This window comes from Camellia sinensis, chromosome 1 (genome assembly GCF_055761805.1).
Source record: "Camellia sinensis isolate YWXY chromosome 1, ASM5576180v1, whole genome shotgun sequence".
Lineage (NCBI taxonomy): Eukaryota > Viridiplantae > Streptophyta > Magnoliopsida > Ericales > Theaceae > Camellia > Camellia sinensis.
The window spans coordinates 97,740,545-97,761,798 of record NC_138961.1 but is presented as its reverse complement, the minus strand read 5'-3'; the positions used below and the strand labels follow the sequence as shown (position 1 = coordinate 97,761,798).

General features: G+C 36.7%; 3 protein-coding genes across 3 annotated transcripts; all 3 read right to left on the bottom strand.

Moving 5' to 3' along the window:
• Positions 1–6,573: 6,573 nt before the first annotated feature.
• LOC145807561 (uncharacterized) lies at positions 6,574–6,918 on the bottom strand. The gene has a single exon (XM_082906021.1). It carries the CDS (start codon positions 6,916–6,918, stop codon positions 6,574–6,576), a length of 345 nt encoding a protein of 114 aa, XP_082762147.1.
• A 1,135-nt stretch (positions 6,919–8,053) lies between these two features.
• Positions 8,054–8,398, bottom strand: LOC145807540 (NAC domain-containing protein 101-like). The gene has a single exon (XM_082905963.1). The coding sequence runs from the start codon at positions 8,396–8,398 to the stop codon at positions 8,054–8,056; it is 345 nt and encodes a 114-aa protein (XP_082762089.1).
• Positions 8,399–9,534: 1,136 nt separating this feature from the next.
• On the bottom strand, positions 9,535–9,879 carry LOC145807518 (NAC domain-containing protein 101-like). Its single transcript, XM_082905896.1, has one exon. The coding sequence runs from the start codon at positions 9,877–9,879 to the stop codon at positions 9,535–9,537; it is 345 nt and encodes a 114-aa protein (XP_082762022.1).
• Positions 9,880–21,254: the final 11,375 nt, after the last annotated feature.

Sequence of the window (21,254 nt, the reverse complement as noted above, 5' to 3'; positions counted from 1 at the left end):
AGATGTAAACCCTACAAAGATCTAGTAATACATGGATTATACTACAAAGATGGAATACATAGATGTAAACCCCACAAAGATCTAATAATTATTTAATTTTTAAATAAGTCAATCGGATAATATGTAACAAAATTAACTCAACCGTTCATTTATTCAATCCAATTATTTTTTTTAATAAATGGCACACGATTATTTATCCAAATTTTTTATCTCATTGTCACAAAAAATTTAGATCATATCTCAAAATTTTGTGTCTATTCGATAGTTGTTAATGTTTTTTGATACAAAAAAATCCTTACGTCCCATTGTTAATTCATTATTAGGTTTCAAACTTGAGAGACAATTTTTGTTGTTTCATGATTAACAAAAAAATAAATGACTTGTCTGAGACCCACTGAAACTACTACAAGAGATCAAAACATAAGCAAAAAATAAAAGACAACCAAATAAGAAAAATAGTTGAAACCGATAAAGTTATATAAACATTTACAATAAATATTACGTACATGCATGCATACAAATTAGGGTTAGAGGAAAAACCATAATTACCATTCCAAGTTTCATGGCATGTTTGAGTGCTATGCTGTCAAGATTGTATTCTAAGATATTCCGTCGTTCTTTGGTCTTAGACTTTGTCCAGTACACGTAGTTTTTCTTAAACCCTATGAGTCTCTGATCGCCATCGTATATAGGCTTGCTCGCATTGACGCCTTTCCATGTTTCTATCCCGGTCGTTTGATCAAACCAGGCACCCTTTTTGGTCTTCTTCTTCAATATAGTAAAAGTATAATGGATACTCGCTTCCGCTCCACGGTATATCTCCGAAAGCTCTACTTCAAATATCTTCGAAGGCTCTTTTCCGCTGTAAAGGTCGAAGTTCTTTATCACATCATCGCAAGGCAATGGTCATGCACTCAATTTTTGGAGAAGATAATGAGTTAAATCTCTATCGGATGGAAAAAGAAACATAAAGCCGAGTGGGATTGTCATGATGAGTTCTATCGCCTGTTCTTTCTCTGCTTGGACGATGAACTGGTGAGCGAAATTGAATGGCTACGTATGAGTAGAGTAGTGAGAAGGAATGGTGATATAGTTGTCTATATATAGGTAGTGTGTAATTCCAAAACAACCTATTTGACTTCACGTAGAAGTAGAATTCACATGCTTAAATTAAATTAAATTAAATTAAATTAATGAGTCATGTAGTTATTTATATCATGCACGATACCATAACATCAATGATACATTGCGCAAAGATGACAATTCAAACATATGATTGGCACTGTCATTTAATCAAAACATTTGGAGAATTTACAAAATAATAATAATAATAAACCAATCAGAAGATGGCCAAAAGTTGATTATAAAAAACAAATAATAAAAAAAAAGGAAGGAGGGATTAAACTTTAGAGATATACAAAACCTAAATGGTCATATGTACAAATCTTTTCTTTTTTAATTATCTCCATATATGTAACACAAAGATGTAAACCCTACAAAGATCTAGTAATACATGGATTATACTACAAAGATAGAATACGTAGATGTAAACCCCACAAAGATCTAATAATTTTTTAATTTTTAAATAAGTCAATCGGACAATATGTAACAAAATTAACTCAACCGTTCATTTATTCAATCCAATTATTTTTTTTTTAATAAATGGCACACGATTATTTATCCAAATTTTTTATCTCATTGTCACAAAAAATTTAGATCATATCTCAAAATTTTGTGTCTATTCGATAGTTGTTAATGTTTTTTGATACAAAAAAATCCTTACGTCGCATTGTTAATTCATTATTAGGTTTCAAACTTGAGAGACAATTATTGTTTTTTCATGATTAACAAAAAAACAAATGACTCGTCCGAGACCCACTGATACTACTACAAGAGATGAAAACATAAGCGAAAAATAAAAGACAACCAAATAAGAAAACTAGTTCAAGCCGATAAAGTTATATAAACATTTACAATAAATATTACGTACATGCAAGCACACAAATTAGGGTTAGAGGAAAAACCATAATTACCATTCCATGTTTCATGGCATGTTTGAGTGCTATGCTGTCAAGATTGCATTCTAAGATATTCCATCGTCCTCTGGTCTTAGATTTGTCAAGTACACTTAGTTTTTCTTAAACCCTATGAGTCTCTGATCGCCATCGTATATAGGCTTGCTCGGATAGACGCCTTTTCATGTTGGTATCCCAGTCGTTCGATCAAACCGGGCACCCTTTTTGGTCTTTTTCATCAATATAGTAAAAGTATAATGGATACTCGCTTCCGCTCCACGGTATATCTCCGAAAGCTCTACTTCAAATATCTTCGAAGGCTCTTTTTCGCTGTAAAGGTCGTAGTTCTTTATCACATCATCGCAAGGCAATGGTCATGCAGTCAATTTTTGGAGAAGATAATGAATTAAATCTCTATCGGACGGAAAAAGAAACATAAAGCCGAGTGGGATTATCATGATGAGTTCTATCGCCTGTTCTTTCTCTGCTTGGACGATGAACTGGTGAGCGAAATTGAATGGCTACGTATGAGTAGAGTAGTGAGAAGGAATGGTGATATAGTTGTCTATATATAGGTAATGTGTAATTCCTAAACAACCTATTTGACTTCACGTAGAAGTAGAATTCACATGCTTAAATTAAATTAAATTAAATTAAATTAATGAGTCATGTAGTTATTTATATCATGCACGATACCATAACATCAATGATACATTGCGCAAAGATGACAATTCAAACATATGATTGGCACTGTCATTTAATCAAAACATTTGGAGAATTTACAAAATAATAATAATAATAAACCAATCAGAAGATGGCCAAAAGTTGATTATAAAAAATAAATAATAAAAAAAAAGGAAGGAGGGATTAAACTTTAGAGATATACAAAACCTAAATGGTCATATGTACAAATCTTTTCTTTTTTAATTATCTCCATATATGTAACACAAAGATGTAAACCCTACAAAGATCTAGTAATACATGGATTATACTACAAAGATGGAATACGTAGATGTAAACCCCACAAAGATCTAATAATTTTTTAATTTTTAAATAAGTCAATCGGACAATATGTAACAAAATTAACTCAACCGTTCATTTATTCAATCCAATTATTTTTTTTTTAATAAATGGCACACGATTATTTATCCAAATTTTTTATCTCATTGTCACAAAAAATTTAGATCATATCTCAAAATTTTGTGTCTATTCGATAGTTGTTAATGTTTTTTGATACAAAAAAATCCTTACGTCGCATTGTTAATTCATTATTAGGTTTCAAACTTGAGAGACAATTATTGTTTTTTCATGATTAACAAAAAAACAAATGACTCGTCCGAGACCCACTGATACTACTACAAGAGATGAAAACATAAGCGAAAAATAAAAGACAACCAAATAAGAAAACTAGTTCAAGCCGATAAAGTTATATAAACATTTACAATAAATATTACGTACATGCAAGCACACAAATTAGGGTTAGAGGAAAAACCATAATTACCATTCCATGTTTCATGGCATGTTTGAGTGCTATGCTGTCAAGATTGCATTCTAAGATATTCCATCGTCCTCTGGTCTTAGATTTGTCAAGTACACTTAGTTTTTCTTAAACCCTATGAGTCTCTGATCGCCATCGTATATAGGCTTGCTCGGATAGACGCCTTTTCATGTTGGTATCCCAGTCGTTCGATCAAACCGGGCACCCTTTTTGGTCTTTTTCATCAATATAGTAAAAGTATAATGGATACTCGCTTCCGCTCCACGGTATATCTCCGAAAGCTCTACTTCAAATATCTTCGAAGGCTCTTTTTCGCTGTAAAGGTCGTAGTTCTTTATCACATCATCGCAAGGCAATGGTCATGCAGTCAATTTTTGGAGAAGATAATGAATTAAATCTCTATCGGACGGAAAAAGAAACATAAAGCCGAGTGGGATTATCATGATGAGTTCTATCGCCTGTTCTTTCTCTGCTTGGACGATGAACTGGTGAGCGAAATTGAATGGCTACGTATGAGTAGAGTAGTGAGAAGGAATGGTGATATAGTTGTCTATATATAGGTAATGTGTAATTCCTAAACAACCTATTTGACTTCACGTAGAAGTAGAATTCACATGCTTAAATTAAATTAAATTAAATTAAATTAATGAGTCATGTAGTTATTTATATCATGCACGATACCATAACATCAATGATACATTGCGCAAAGATGACAATTCAAACATATGATTGGCACTGTCATTTAATCAAAACATTTGGAGAATTTACAAAATAATAATAATAATAAACCAATCAGAAGATGGCCAAAAGTTGATTATAAAAAATAAATAATAAAAAAAAAGGAAGGAGGGATTAAACTTTAGAGATATACAAAACCTAAATGGTCATATGTACAAATCTTTTCTTTTTTAATTATCTCCATATATGTAACACAAAGATGTAAACCCTACAAAGATCTAGTAATACATGGATTATACTACAAAGATGGAATACGTAGATGTAAACCCCACAAAGATCTAATAATTTTTTAATTTTTAAATAAGTCAATCGGACAATATGTAACAAAATTAACTCAACCGTTCATTTATTCAATCCAATTATTTTTTTTTAATAAATGGCACACGATTATTTATCCAAATTTTTTATCTCATTGTCACAAAAAATTTAGATCATATCTCAAAATTTTGTGTCTATTCGATAGTTGTTATTGTTTTTTGATACAAAAAAATCCTTACGTCGCATTGTTAATTCATTATTAGGTTTCAAACTTGAGAGACAATTATTGTTTTTTCATGATTAACAAAAAACAAATGACTCGTCCGAGACCCACTGATACTACTACAAGAGATCAAAACATAAGCGAAAAATAAAAGACAACCAAATAAGAAAACTAGTTCAAGCCGATAAAGTTATATAAACATTTACAATAAATATTACGTACATGCAAGCACACAAATTAGGGTTAGAGGAAAAACCATAATTACCATTCCATGTTTCATGGCATGTTTGAGTGCTATGCTGTCAAGATTGCATTCTAAGATATTCCATCGTCCTCTGGTCTTAGATTTGTCAAGTACACTTAGTTTTTCTTAAACCCTATGAGTCTCTGATCGCCATCGTATATAGGCTTGCTCGCATCGACGCCTTTCCATGTTGCTATCCCAGTCGTTCGATCAAACCGGGCACCCTTTTTGGTCTTTTTCGTCAATATAGTAAAAGTATAATGGATACTCGCTTCCGCTCCACGGTATATCTCCGAAAGCTCTACTTCAAATATCTTCGAAGGCTCTTTTTCGCTGTAAAGGTCGTAGTTCTTTATCACATCATCGCAAGGCAATGGTCTTGCAGTCAATTTTTGGAGAAGATAATGAATTAAATCTCTATCGGATGGAAAAAGAAACATAAAGTCGAGTGGGATTGTCATGATGAGTTCTATCGCCTGTTCTTTCTCTGCTTGGACGATGAACTAGTGACCGAAATTGAATGGCTACGTATGAGTAGAGTAGTGAGAAGGAATGGTGATATAGTTGTCTCTATATAGGTAATGTGTAATTCCTAAACAATCTATTTGACTTCACGTAGAAGTAGAATTCACATGCTTAAATTAAATTAAATTAAATTAAATTAATGAGTCATGTAGTTATTTATATCATGCACGATACCATAACATCAATGATACATTGCGCAAAGATGACAATTCAAACATATGATTGGCACTGTCATTTAATCAAAACATTTGGAGAATTTACAAAATAATAATAATAATAAACTAATCAGAAGATGGCCAAAAGTTGATTATAAAAAACAAATAATAAAAAAAAAGGAAGGAGGGATTAAACTTTAGAGATATACAAAACCTAAATGGTCATATGTACAAATCTTTTCTTTTTTAATTATCTCCATATATGTAACACAAAGATGTAAACCCTACAAAGATCTAGTAATACATGGATTATACTACAAAGATGGAATACGTAGATGTAAACCCCACAAAGATCTAATAATTTTTTAATTTTTAAATAAATCAATCGGACAATATGTAACAAAATTAACTCAACCGTTCATTTATTCAATCCAATTATTGTTTTTAATAAATGGCACACGATTATTTATCCAAATTTTTTATCTCATTGTCACAAAAAATTTAGATCATATCTCAAAATTTTGTGTCTATTCGATAGTTGTTAATGTTTTTTGATACAAAAAAATCCTTACGTCGCATTGTTAATTCATTATTAGGTTTCAAACTTGAGAGACAATTATTGTTTTTTCATGATTAACAAAAAAACAAATGACTCGTCCGAGACCCACTGATACTACTACAAGAGATCAAAACATAAGCGAAAAATAAAACACAACCAAATAAGAAAACTAGTTCAAGCCGATAAAGTAATATAAACATTTACAATAAATATTACGTACATGCAAGCACACAAATTAGGGTTAGAGGAAAAACCATAATTTCCATTCCATGTTTCATGGCATGTTTGAGTGCTATGCTGTCAAGATTGCATTCTAAGATATTCCATCGTCCTCTGGTCTTAGATTTTTCAAGTACACTTAGCTTTTCTTAAACCCTATGAGTCTCTGATCGCCATCGTATATAGGCTTGCTCGCATCGACGCCTTTCCATGTTGCTATCCCAGTCGTTCGATCAAACCGGGCACCCTTTTTGGTCTTTTTCGTCAATATAGTAAAAGTATAATGGATACTCGCTTCCGCTCCACGGTATATCTCCGAAAGCTCTACTTCAAATATCTTCGAAGGCTCTTTTTCGCTGTCAAGGTCGTAGTTCTTTATCACATCATCGCAAGGCAATGGTCTTGCAGTCAATTTTTGGAGCAGATAATGAATTAAATCTCTATCGGATGGAAAAAGAAACATAAAGCCGAGTGGGATTGTCATGATGAGTTCTATCGCCTGTTCTTTCTCTGCTTGGACGATGAACTAGTGAGCGAAATTGAATGGCTACGTATGAGTAGAGTAGTGAGAAGGAATGGTGATATAGTTGTCTATATATAGGTAATGTGTAATTCCTAAACAACCTATTTGACTTCACGTAGAAGTAGAATTCACATGCTTAAATTAAATTAAATTAAATTAAATTAATGAGTCATGTAGTTATTTATATCATGCACGATACCATAACATCAATGATACATTGCGCAAAGATGACAATTCAAACATATGATTGGCACTGTCATTTAATCAAAACATTTGGAGAATTTACAAAATAATAATAATAATAAACCAATCAGAAGATGGCCAAAAGTTGATTATAAAAAACAAATAATAAAAAAAAAGGAAGGAGGGATTAAACTTTAGAGATATACAAAACCTAAATGGTCATATGTACAAATCTTTTCTTTTTTAATTATCTCCATATATGTAACACAAAGATGTAAACCCTACAAAGATCTAGTAATACATGGATTATACTACAAAGATGGAATACGTAGATGTAAACCCCACAAAGATCTAATAATTTTTTAATTTTTAAATAAATCAATCGGACAATATGTAACAAAATTAACTCAACCGTTCATTTATTCAATCCAATTATTTTTTTTAATAAATGGCACACGATTATTTATCCAAATTTTTATCTCATTGTCACAAAAAATTTAGATCATATCTCAAAATTTTGTGTCTATTCGATAGTTGTTAATGTTTTTTGATACAAAAAAATCCTTACGTCGCATTGTTAATTCATTATTAGGTTTCAAACTTGAGAGACAATTATTGTTTTTTCATGATTAACAAAAAAACAAATGACTCGTCCGAGACCCACTGATACTACTACAAGAGATCAAAACATAAGCGAAAAATAAAAGACAACCAAATAAGAAAACTAGTTCAAGCCGATAAAGTTATATAAACATTTACAATAAATATTACGTACATGCAAGCACACAAATTAGGGTTAGAGGAAAAACCATAATTTCCATTCCATGTTTCATGGCATGTTTGAGTGCTATGCTGTCAAGATTGCATTCTAAGATATTCCATCGTCCTCTGGTCTTAGATTTGTCAAGTACACTTAGTTTTTCTTAAACCCTATGAGTCTCTGATCGCCATCGTATATAGGCTTGCTCGCATCGACGCCTTTCCATGTTGCTATCCCAGTCGTTCGATCAAACCGGGCACCCTTTTTGGTCTTTTTCGTCAATATAGTAAAAGTATAATGGATACTCGCTTCCGCTCCACGGTATATCTCCGAAAGCTCTACTTCAAATATCTTCGAAGGCTCTTTTTCGCTGTAAAGGTCGTAGTTCTTTATCACATCATCGCAAGGCAATGGTCTTGCAGTCAATTTTTGGAGAAGATAATGAATTAAATCTCTATCGGATGGAAAAAGAAACATAAAGCCGAGTGGGATTGTCATGATGAGTTCTATCGCCTGTTCTTTCTCTGCTTGGACAATGAATTGGTGAGCGAAATTGAATGGCTACGTATGAGTAGAGTAGTGAGAAGGAATGGTGATATAGTTGTCTATATATAGGTAATGTGTAATTCCTAAACAACCTATTTGACATCACGTAGAAGTAGAATTCACATGCTTAATTTAAATTAAATTAAATTAAATTAATGAGTCATGTAGTTATTTATATCATGCACGATACCATAACATCAATGATACATTGTGCAAAGATGACAATTCAAACATATGATTGGCACTGTCATTTAATCAAAACATTTGGAGAATTTACAAAATAATAATAATAATAAACCAATCAGAAGATGGCCAAAAGTTGATTATAAAAAACAAATAATAAAAAAAAAGGAAGGAGGGATTAAACTTTAGAGATATACAAAACCTAAATGGTCATATGTACAAATCTTTTCTTTTTTAATTATCTCCATATATGTAACACAAAGATGTAAACCCTACAAAGATCTAGTAATACATGGATTATACTACAAAGATGGAATACGTAGATGTAAACCCCACAAAGATCTAATAATTTTTTAATTTTTAAATAAGTCAATCGGACAATATGTAACAAAATTAACTCAACCGTTCATTTATTCAATCCAATTATTTTTTTTAATAAATGGCACACGATTATTTATCCAAATTTTTTATCTCATTGTCACAAAAAATTTAGATCATATCTCAAAATTTTGTGTCTATTCGATAGTTGTTAATGTTTTTTTATAAAAAAAAATCCTTACGTCGCATTGTTAATTCATTATTAGGTTTCAAACTTGAGAGACAATTATTGTTTTTTCATGATTAACAAAAAAACAAATGACTCGTCCGAGACCCACTGATACTACTACAAGAGATCAAAACATAAGCGAAAAATAAAAGACAACCAAATAAGAAAACTAGTTCAAGCCGATAAAGTTATATAAACATTTACAATAAATATTACGTACATGCAAGCACACAAATTAGGGTTAGAGGAAAAACCATAATTACCATTCGAAGTTTCATGGCATGTTTGAGTGCTATGCTGTCAAGATTGCATTCTAAGATATTCCATCGTCCTCTGGTCTTAGATTTGTCAAGTACACTTAGTTTTTCTTAAACCCTATGAGTCTCTGATCGCCATCGTATATAGGCTTGCTCGCATCGACGCCTTTCCATGTTGCTATCCCAGTTGTTCGATCAAACCGGGCACCCTTTTTGGTCTTCTTCGCCAATATAGTAAAAGTATAATGGATACTCGCTTCCGCTCCACGGTATATCTCCGAAAGCTCTACTTCAAATATCTTCGAAGGCTCTTTTTCGCTGTAAAGGTTGTAGTTCTTTATCACATCATCGCAAGGCAATGGTCTTGCAGTCAATTTTTGGAGAAGATAATGAATTAAATCTCTATCGGATGGAAAAAGAAACATAAAGCCGAGTGGGATTGTCATGATGAGTTCTATCGCCTGTTCTTTCTCTGCTTGGACGATGAACTGGTGAGCGAAATTGAATGGCTACGTATGAGTAGAGTAGTGAGAAGGAATGGTGATATAGTTGTCTATATATAGGTAATGTGTAATTCCTAAATAACCTGTTTGACTTCACGTAGAAGTAGAATTCACATGCTTAAATTAAATTAAATTAAATTAATAGGTCATGTAGTTGTTTATACTGTGCACGATACCATAACATCAATGATACATCGCTAAAGATGGCAATTCAAACATATGATTGACACTGTCATTTAATCAAAACATTTGGAGAATTTACAAAATAATAATAATAATAACAATAAACCAATCTGAAGATGACCAAAAGTTGGATTATAAAAAACAAATAATAAAAAAAAGGATCGAGGGATTAAACTTTTGAGATATACAAAACCTAAATGGTCATATATACAAATCTTTTATTTTTTAGTTGTCGACATAGATGTAACACAAAGATGTAAACCATACAAAGATCTAGTAATATACGGATTATACTACAAAGATGTAATACATAGATGTAAACCCCACAAAGATCTAATAATTGTTTAATTTATGAATAAGTTAATCGGATAATACGTAACAAAATTAGCTAAACCGTTCATTTATTCAATCCAATTATTTTCTTTTAATAAATGGCACAAGATTATTTATCCAAATTTTTTATCTCATTGTCACAAAAAATTTAGATTATAGCTCAAAATATTTGTGTCTATTCGATAGTTGTTAATGTTTTTTGCTACAAAAAATCCTTACGTCCCATTGTTAATTCATTATTAGGTTTCAAACTTGAGAGAAAATTATTGTTTTTTCATGATTAACAAAAAAACGAATGACTCATCCTAGACCCACCGATACTACCTGTAGACGCGCCCGTGGGCCTCACTACAGTTCGGACTCAATTTGTGTCACGGTCCTTAATCTGAACCAAAGAGTCCAAATCCGGCAAATCGTTTTGAGAAACAGATTTTTGAAAAGAAGTGTCAAACATGGACTGCTTTGCCAGATACAGAGTCGCCACCTAAATATTTTTTATGGGGGAATTTAGGAAACCCTGACTCGGTGCCAAAGGCCACGTGTCCGTCATCACCAAAGTTGCCTCGGCTCGGGAGCTTGGGTACGATTGGGGAAGGTCAGCTATGAGCACCCCCTCCAGCCCGATCAGAAGATCGGCCTCAACTAACCGTGATATCCTATTTTGAAAACGTTATGCGTTCTTATTCCGGTTATTAGCCTAGATTTACTACGTTATGCGCGCAGCAAACAAGTATAGACTAGATCGCCTAATTTGGAACAAAACATTGCATATTCGTTTGTTTGGAAAACGCTTTGGAATTTGCAACTCACAAGTAGGCTAAAATACAGATTTCAATGAGTTATTCCAACTCAAACAATCCAACCTTCACCCACAGGCATTCAAGCAGTTTATATCACATAAGCATCTAGCCACATGGTAGGCATGCTGTCATGTTGACATTCACACTCATGCGAGATGCTAAAGCATGAAAATACTTACAATGTACTCCGAGCCAAGACAAGAACATGTTAGCAATCAATGCATGATCCAAGTCCATGTTAAGTGGCTAATGCAACGCATAAAGAATGCAATCTAGAATAGGCTTGGCTAATCTAAGGATGACACGTGAAAATGCACAAGTAGCATGTATTCAAGTTAGATTTGAAATACTTATGCAGTTAGTATGATGTACCGAGCCTGTTACATGCAAGCCTAATGAATGATGCACGCATGCTATCATATTGTATGCTAATTGAAACATGCCCTAGACTAACCATCGAAAGCTAGTAAATAAAAGGGAAGAAAGTCGTGGGGTTGGAAGACATGCACACACTTACACACACTTATTACACAATTGCCCTCGCTCGGAGGGTCCGAATAAATATTATAGTCCGAATAAATAATACTAAATTAATTATTATAGAATTTCTAATTAATTAACAAATTAAATGTAGAAAGAAGGTGGCCACAGCCCCGCCTCGGGATGCGTGGATGATGCATGCTTGACTCGTCTCGCCCGGAAACTCGCTGTCATAGCACTGTTGCCTCCGTTTACACTGCCTCACCCCTCTGAAATTTATGAAAGTCTCCAGAACTGCTCTGAACTTCATTCTGAGTGCAGTGGAGTGCCATCAGCCAGATCAAAAGGCCACCGGCCATGGGAATGAGGTTATCGGCTAAATATTGTGCTCTCGGCCAAAATTCTTTGTCGGTCGGCACTCAACACTGCCGGCCGGCCAAATCCTCCTGCTGAAACCTGCAGTTGACAGCAGCAGAGGGCAAGCAGTGTATGGCATGGAATTCTCAAGCAAATGTGAGCATGGCACACTCCCTATCATGCAACGGACTCAAGGGAGCATGACCCTCGACCCTCGGGCCATCAAGTATGCATTTTTGATGCATGATGGCCTAAGAGGCCAAGTTTGCAACTTGATGTAAATGCATGCAACCAAGAGAGATGAATGCCAACACCCTATCATGTTGAGGTCAAGGGGATTGACGACCGAGGGTTGAGACGTGTTACATCACTTGGAGTATGAACACTTCTCAATCCTCATACTTGGTTTGACACCCCAAACCAAGCAAAATGTAATGCATGGATGCAATATACAATGCAAAGTGATGCAACTCATGCAAGGTAACATGAACATGCAAAGCTAATGCAACATAACACTATCTAATCCTGCATGCTAGACAAATGCAATATGGACATATCAAGCATACAACAAGACTATGTAATGCCATTAACTAAACAACATGCAAATATGCGAAAATGATACAATGTAAGCATGCAACCAATGCAATGCAACATGCAAGCATGCAAAATATGCAAAGATGGACTTATACTGAAACGAGAGGACCTCAGCCCACCCCCAAAACAGTGGCCTAAGAGGATGCACAAGAGCACAAATGATGCATGGAAGCATGCACACATCAAGGTCCATCACCTAAGCATAAAAGAAGACACCTCTAAGCATACTTAAAGGCGATATATATGGGCATTAAACCAACAAGCTAAGCTCTGAAAAAGAATAGAGAATGATGCCAAATCAAACAAAACATGCAAGCAAGGCATGCAACAATGACCAACACTTGAAGCCAATAAAGGGGGTCAAACCAAAGCTATGTCAACCAAACCTTAAAGGACCAAAATGACTTAAAACAGTCCCAAGGGACTCCAAAATAAGACTAAAGCATACATAGATCATGGTCAAAACACGCCAACGAATGAGTCCAAAACAAGGGCATTCAAGGCCACAAAAGGGAGCATTCTACTACAACCACCCCAACCACTCATGGCATGCACTTTTCAATACAAATCAGAGTTTCAATATGTAAAATGAGCCCCCAAAACCCACTGATATGGTAGCCCAAATGACTTAATCACAAGGCATGCATTATGACCTTTCCCAAGGCACAAAAGAACAACCTTTCAAGGTAAGAAAGTGATGATGAATGTGAGCATTCAAACATGGATTAGGGACTGAAATAGCTATACCAAACATGGAAAATACGATCAAAACAGCACCCAACAGACCTTAGGCATGGTAAGACATGGCTAAGAACTTCACAAAGTTAGGCCAAAACATAAGAGCATGGTAGGCTAAATGCATGATGCACTTCTAGACAAAATGGGGGAATACAAAGCAAGTATATTATGCATGTAAGGGACCACAAATCCGACCAAAAATAGAGGTAAGATATGCCCAAATAACACCCAAAAACCTCTGAAATAGGGCCAAATACAACCAAGCATACATGCTACCCTTATGAGCCAAAACATGAACAAAATGAGAGACCAAGGGAGAGGGGTGTCCCTCCCCTATGCAAGACCTCAAACCCCCTTTTTCACCACTGAAAATCCACTGGATTTTAGTGGTGAGAAGGCTAATACACCAAAGAAATCAAAACTTAATAAAGGAGGCTCAAAAGGGGGCCAAACAAGGCCTAAGTGGGGGAGGTCGACCCCCAATGCCAAAACAACCTTAATGAGATATCTTGAGCATGCAAATACAAGCCTTTTTTCAGTTATACACAAAGTCTAAAACAATGAGCAAGATAGGCAAAAGTCTAGTGCAAGATTGGGGAATATAAAGTAAAAGAGTTACCCTTGATGAACAGCAAGTGCAGCCTTCTTCTTTTGATCAAAACCAGTCCAAAACCTCAAGAACAAATCCCCAAAGCCTCTCAAATTCGAAGTATGTTGTAGTAGTGTGTGTTTGTGTGCAGAACTAAGAACAAACACACACTTTAAGCCCTCAAATCACACAAAATGAAGAGAGAGAGGGAGATATAGAGAGAGGATGATATATATCAGATATATATGTGTATGGCTCTGGATTTTTTGCTCAACCCTAACAAAGGAGGAGGAGAGGCTCTTATATAGACAAGGGAAAGCTTTGAAGCTTCTCAAAGAAGCTAAACAAAAAAGAGTCAAAGGGGGCAAGGCTTCTTGAGGAAGCTAGGACAGCCGGCAAGCTTCTTGAGGAAGCTTTGCCAAAGGGTCAAGCTTCCTCAAGAAGCTTTGACCAAAAGGGGGCAAAAGGGGCAAAACAGCCACATGTATGCCCCAAGGTAGGTTTGGTGCATTCCAGCTGGCACAGCTGGCATGTACCATGCCTGAAGAAGGTAAAAAGGTGTTACCGGCCAGAAAAGAAGGTTACCGGCCAAACAGATGGCCGGCCGGCCATACTGAATGTCGACCGGTCAATGGTATAATTCACCAATGGCCGGTAGCCTCAAAACATGGCCGGTGGTCTCAAACTAAGGCCGGTGGGTGTCAGGGGTATCTAACAAGCTACTTTCTACCCTCAGAAGCAAAAAACACAAGTGTTTGGTACAAAACCAAACACAGAGCAATCGAGTTGAGAGATCCTGAGGCAAGGCGCATAGCCGAGACCTCCGGGAAATCAAAACGAAACACAAACATGAGGAATCACCGAGTGTTCGAGCGGTGATGTCCAAGTCTTGAGGACGGTCAAAAATGGGGTGTCTACAGTTGCCCCTCTTTGACAGAACTCGAAAGTCATAACAATGACGGAAGTGAATGTCTAAGCCCAGAGACGACCCATTTTTGACAAGGCCGAAGACTTAGACAAAGCATACAAGCTACAGACAAAGATATGCGCCCGAGGGCAGGGGCGAAATGCAAGAACAATGCACAAAGCCGAGCATAACTTATGATCATGCAAAGAAAGCTGTAACGAAGCATAACAATGCAACAGTTTTAAGCAAGTAGAAACCAAGCTACATTACAATGTAGAAAGGGTGTAAGAGAATTACTGCAATTCTCACTGCGAATACACTGTGCACGTGTGATAAATACACAAAGCGGATGTAGTGTGATGGATACACAAAGTGAGCATGTGTGGTAGATACACAGAGCGGATGTAGTGTGATGGACACACAAACAAGGTGAACACAAAGTGTGACAGATGCACTAAGTGAACAAGGTATGATAGATACACAAAGCGAGAGTGTGTGATTGATGCACAAAGTGAATGTGGGGAGCATTGTGTGACGGACACAAAAAGCTAATGTGTGATAGATACACAAAGTGAGCATGTGATAGATACACTAAATGAAGCAAAATGTGATAGATACAGTAGCTGAGCGCGTGATAGATACACTAAGCGAGTGTGGTGAGCACAGTGTGATAGATACACAAAGGGTGAGCACAAAGTGTGATAGATGCACTAAGTGAACAAAGTGTGATGGATACACAAAAGGTGAACACAGAGTATGATAGATGCACTTAGTGAACCAGGTGTGGTGGATACACGAAGGTGAACACAAAGTGTGATAGATGCACTAAGTGAACAAGTGTGATGGATACACTAAAAGTGAACACAAAGTATGGTAGATGCACTTAGTGAACAAAGTATGATTGATATACTAAAGGTGAACACAAAGTGTGATAGATGCACTTAGTGAACAAGTATGATGGATATACTAAAAGTGAACACAAAGTGTGATAGATGCACTTAGTGAACAAAGTATGATTGATATACTAAAGGTGAACACACAGTGTGATAGATGCACTTAGTGAACAAGTATGATGGATATACTAAAAGTGAACACAAAGTGTGATAGATGCACTTAGTGAACAAGTATGATGGATATACTAAAAGTGAACACAAAGTGTGATAGATGCACTTAGTGAACAAAGTACGATTGATATACTTAGTGAACAAAGTATGATTGATATACTAAAGGTGAACACAAAGTGTGATAGATGCACTTAGTGAACAAGTATGATGGATATACTAAAAGTGAACACAAAGTGTGATAGATGCACTTAGTGAACAAAGTATGATTGATATACTAAAGGTGAACACACAGTGTGATAGATGCACTTAGTGAACAAGTATGATGGATCTACTAAAAGTGAACACAAAGTGTGATAGATGCACTTAGTGAACAAGTATGATGGATATACTAAAAGTGAACACAAAGTGTGATAGATGCACTTAGTGAACAAAGTATGATTGATATACTTAGTGAACAAAGTATGATTGATATACTAAAGGTGAACACAAAGTGTGATAGCTGCACTTAGTGAACAAGTATGATGGATATACTAAAAGTGAACACAAAGTGTGATAGATGCACTTAGTGAACAAAGTATGATTGATATACTAAAGGTGAACACACAGTGTGATAGATGCACTTAGTGAACAAGTATGATGGATATACTAAAAGTGAACACAAAGTGTGATAGATGCACTTAGTGAACAAAGTATGATTGATATACTAAAGGTGAACACAAAGTGTAATAGATGCACTTAGTGAACAAGTATGATGGATATACTAAAGGCGAACACAAAGTGTGATAGATGCGCTTAGTGAACAAGTATGATGGATATACAAAATAAATAAAGTGTGATTGATACACTAAATGAATGAAGTGTGATAGATACAGAAAATGAGAAGGTGTGTGATAGATACACAAAAGTGAATATGTGCGTGATAGATACACAAAATGAGAATGTGTGTAATAGATACACAAAATGAATGAAGTGTGATTGATACACTAAATGAGTGAGAGTGTAATAGATACACAAAGTGAATGAAGTGTGATTGATACACTAAATAGATGAGAGTGTAATAGATACACAAAAGTGAAGTAAGAAAGTGTGATAGATAGACTACGGGTGAATAAGGTGTGATTGATACACTAAATAAATGAAGTGTGATTGATACACTAACTGAATGGAGTGTGATTGATACACTAAATAAATGATCTCAAACGAAACTTCTTTGAATGAACCGTACATACAATATCGTGCATGAATGAGAAAGAAACTTGATAGGTACAATTCATTACAATGCATGATGCTTAAGGAAAGCAATAAATGGACAAAGCAGCGCTTTAGAAAGCACCTCATGAGGTGAGTGGCGGTGAACCGCTCTGCTCCGATGGGGATCTTCCCCTGTGCTCTTCGAACACTTACCTTCAACTTACAGTACAAAGGCTCTGAAATACTGACAAGGGTTCTTCATGTAGAACACTTTGGACACTGCCTTTCGTCCTGATCATATTCACAATTTTCCCTATTCTCCAACGGGGTGACAGACTAGGTTGGTTCAGTATCCAGAATTAAGGTGCATACACGCCATCTCAACCTATGGGGCTTCCATACAGATTTAAGCCGAGGACATGCCCCTGGGTATTTAAACCAGACTTTAGTCCCGGAAATCCCGAACCTTTACGTTCTAGGCATCAGCCATTCGAACTCTAGTTTCCACCGTCGTAGTTGGTCTCCTAGGAACTCATTGCAAACACAGTCGAGATGTCCCTGGCATGAAACGGTACTCGAGGAGAGCACTTCTGATTGCCATTTTGGCTTGAAGCAGACTTGATTTCGAGCTTGAGGTAGAGGCACACTCATACTTCGGAGCATTGGCAAGACTTGAAGAGGTACACACGGAATGTAGTCTCGGAACTTACCGAAGTTGAAACAAACTCAGATACTCGGCATTTTCCTTCTTTTCTTTTGCTTTGTAGTCTGGAACCCATATAGCTTCAAATAGGTCCTAGTTTTACTATTCTGACATGACCTGGGTTGAACCTTGAGATTTTATGAAGGAACAAATACTATTTTGCACAAATGTGGAGAATGACACAGCACTCTGAGCACAAAACGATTTTATTTTGAAATCGAAATTGAAAATGAATTCTCAACTGGGTATTGAGTCTACGACTGGACACAGCGCATCACAACTCAACAAAGGAAAACAAAGGTGAACAACCTAAACACATCGAGACACGCTCGGAACGACCCAAAGCAAGAATCGAGACGAACAAAACAAAAGACACGACACACAGACGTGTTACAAAGACAAGAGACCTTTCAGTGCACGAGGAGCCAGTTTCTCCGGGTATTATTTCCCACCCTTTCTAATTTGTGATTCTCACATCACTCGGCCCTCAGGCTCTGTTTTTCTGAAAAAGCCATTTTCTCACTTTTTCTCTCAGCTCACATCTCTCTATTCTTCAATCTCTCATTTTTCATCCCTCCCCAAGGTGGTTGATGGATAAACCAAAAGTTGCGGGCTCTTGCCCTAGCATTCTACTAGATTCTTCTTTTTCTGCGCGTAGCTAGTGAGTTCTTCCCACAGAGGGGTTGTGCTGCAACTAAGCGCGTAGCGAATCTGCACCTGACATCAGCTGTCGATGCTCTGCCGGGGAGTTTGGACGTGGTTAGATCTGTCTAGATAAGGGAGTGGAATATCTTGTCCCATTCCGGTTCATGCTTCGCACTTGGCTTGATACCTCGTTGCTTGGAGGATGAGAGAGCTTTCAGCCCTTTGTTGTTAACTTCAGTTGTGCCCTCTTCTGGCAGGTAGAGTGCCCTTCTTGGCAAGTATGTTGAAAATGGGAGAAAGCCAGGAAGCCTGACTCAACTATACCCCTAGTTCATTATTTTGACCAATTTTTTTTGTTTTGGTTTTCGACTAAAACAATTTTGACTGATATGAGAGTTAGATTAACATGCTTGTTCGATTTTATGATTTGAAATCATGCAAGTTAGGTTATGAGCACTGAAAATTTTCCTTTTTTGGGTCCAAGAAAAAGGTCCAGTTTTGGAAAAATGGAATAGTTTTCGAGAGAAACTCAGTCAACCTTAGTAAAAATTCTCAAAAACTGTTTTTGCAAACGGCCATTGCTCAACGAGCATAGAACCCACTCTTGAGATGCACAACCTCAGATTCGAAGGAAAATTACCCCTTACTTGAAGGGAGCTGCATGGCAACGGAAAGTTGCCCCTTGTTTGAACGGCACCACGGTGCATTGAATGGCAACGGAAAGTTGCCCCTTGTTTGAATAACGCCACAGCGCGTGGTATGGCAACGGAAAGTTGCCCCTTGTTTGAATGGCACTGCAGCGCATTGCAATCAACCCTCAGGGTAATGATCACAACCGAATTCTCGGATACAGAGAAGACAAAGATGTCCAGAACCATCACATGGACACAGTCGGATTTGAAGTGTTTTACGGCTGGACTTCAGAATGAAGTTGCCTACGTATCCCAAAGATGGGAATCAAGCCTTACGTAGTTCGGGGTTAAGGTACACTCGGGTATTAACCTCTTCTTTTACGCTCTAACTTTTGCCAAGGCCGCCCTTTCTGGGTTTTCAACCTTGTGAGCTCTATTTTGCTTTTCTTTTTTATTTCTTTTGTATTTTCTTTTTTTCTTTTTCATCTTTTCTTTTTATTTTCTTCATTTTTTTTGTCTTCTTTTTTTGCATTCTCTTTTTTTGTATTTTTCTCTTGCTCTAACTTTTGCCTGGGTCGCCCTTCCGGGTTTTCGGCCCAGCGAGCCTCTCAAAGGGTAAAAGTGTAACAAGTCCATGTCAAATGGTTTTGAGATCCTGAAGTCATCTGAGTCTAGGAAAATGGCTATTGTTCGCTGACGATGCAGGAGTCCATCCAATAGGGGGTTGAATTTGCCCTTAGTGTTGCGGATAGGAACTCAGTTGTTCTTCAGCAGAAACTATCTTCTTTGCTCCCTTCTGGGATTTGGCATTCTTGCCGACCTTCTTTGATTTGTGGAATGATCCATCTTCGGCTCCTCGAGCACATTTGAAATCCTTTGCCCCTAGTTCGAAGGGTGCTTCTGATCTAGCTTTGCAAGCTTCTTTTGATGACATCTGATCTTCTTGATCTGATTTTCTTGCCTCTTGTTCGAGGGCTGCTTTGAATCTGGCCACACAGGCCTCACGTTGTAGTTGACCATTGAACATTTCTGAACTTAAGTCCAAGGTTTGACAATGAGGGGTCGAGTCTTGAGGTTGAGAGCGATCCTGGGCTTCACAATCTCAAGAGCGATTCCACACAGGTCTTCGCAGGATCGCGCAAAACATTTTTTTTGAAATCTTTTAAGAAAACGACTAGTCGCTTGCGCTGAAGACAGTGGGGGACCAATCTGGATTAAGCCAGGATCCTTCTCAGTACTCACATTAACAAGCATGAACTCGATCATTAAAGGCTTAGCATGCCTCTCTTTCTCTCAAATGATCAAATTTTTGCAAAACCCGAGGAATTCCTTCCTCTTCGTTTTCACCGCAGTGTACAAAAAAGTTTTGAAAAACTTAGGTCAATACAACAATTTCAAGGCGCAGAAGAGCAGGTGAAAAGTACTACCGCTCTATTCAAACTTTCTGGCACGACTGGCGTAAGGTAGAAGCAAACACAAGAATGTGAAAATCACTGTTGTTTCATTCAAATCTTTTTGGTGTTACTGGCTCCCCAGCAGAAACAGACTCAAAAGAAAACAAAAAGACAAACACAAAACAAGCAGGTGATGCTCGAGGTAACACCCCTGAAATCACCCGACTCTAACAAAACAGGACTGACTCGATATAACAAGACAGACCCGAAACAAAAAGACTGACTCAAAACAAAGAGACTGACTCAAAACAACACAACAAAACTGACCTAAATACCCAAGTCAGAAACTAGCATTTGCAAATGCTCAAAGCAGTGCCTGTCATTCCCACATCTGGAGTAAATTGAGTGCCACCTGCAGCTGGTTCAACCTCTGATCACATCACATTATCCCCCCACAAATTCACTAATCAAGTGCTGATAAACTTTGCAGGACCTGGTGCAGCAATGACCCCGTTGTCAAACAGATCTTGTACATCATGGCGCAGACGAAAGCAACTGTCGATGTCATGACCGGTTTGTTGATGGTAGGCACAGTTATTAGTCTGGTCATGCTTTGCAGGGATAGGATCGGGTAGGGGCCGTTGTTCCAACGGTTTCAGATGTCCTTTCCGGAGTAAGACCTCTAGAGCCTTTGACAAAGGCATATAA

Bases quoted from the DNA above. Each gene is read 5' to 3' on its own strand.
- LOC145807561 (XM_082906021.1), bottom strand. From the start codon at position 6,918: ATGACAATCCCACTCGGCTTTATGTTTCTTTTTCCATCCGATAGAGAT.
- LOC145807540 (XM_082905963.1), bottom strand. From the start codon at position 8,398: ATGACAATCCCACTCGGCTTTATGTTTCTTTTTCCATCCGATAGAGAT.
- LOC145807518 (XM_082905896.1), bottom strand. From the start codon at position 9,879: ATGACAATCCCACTCGGCTTTATGTTTCTTTTTCCATCCGATAGAGAT.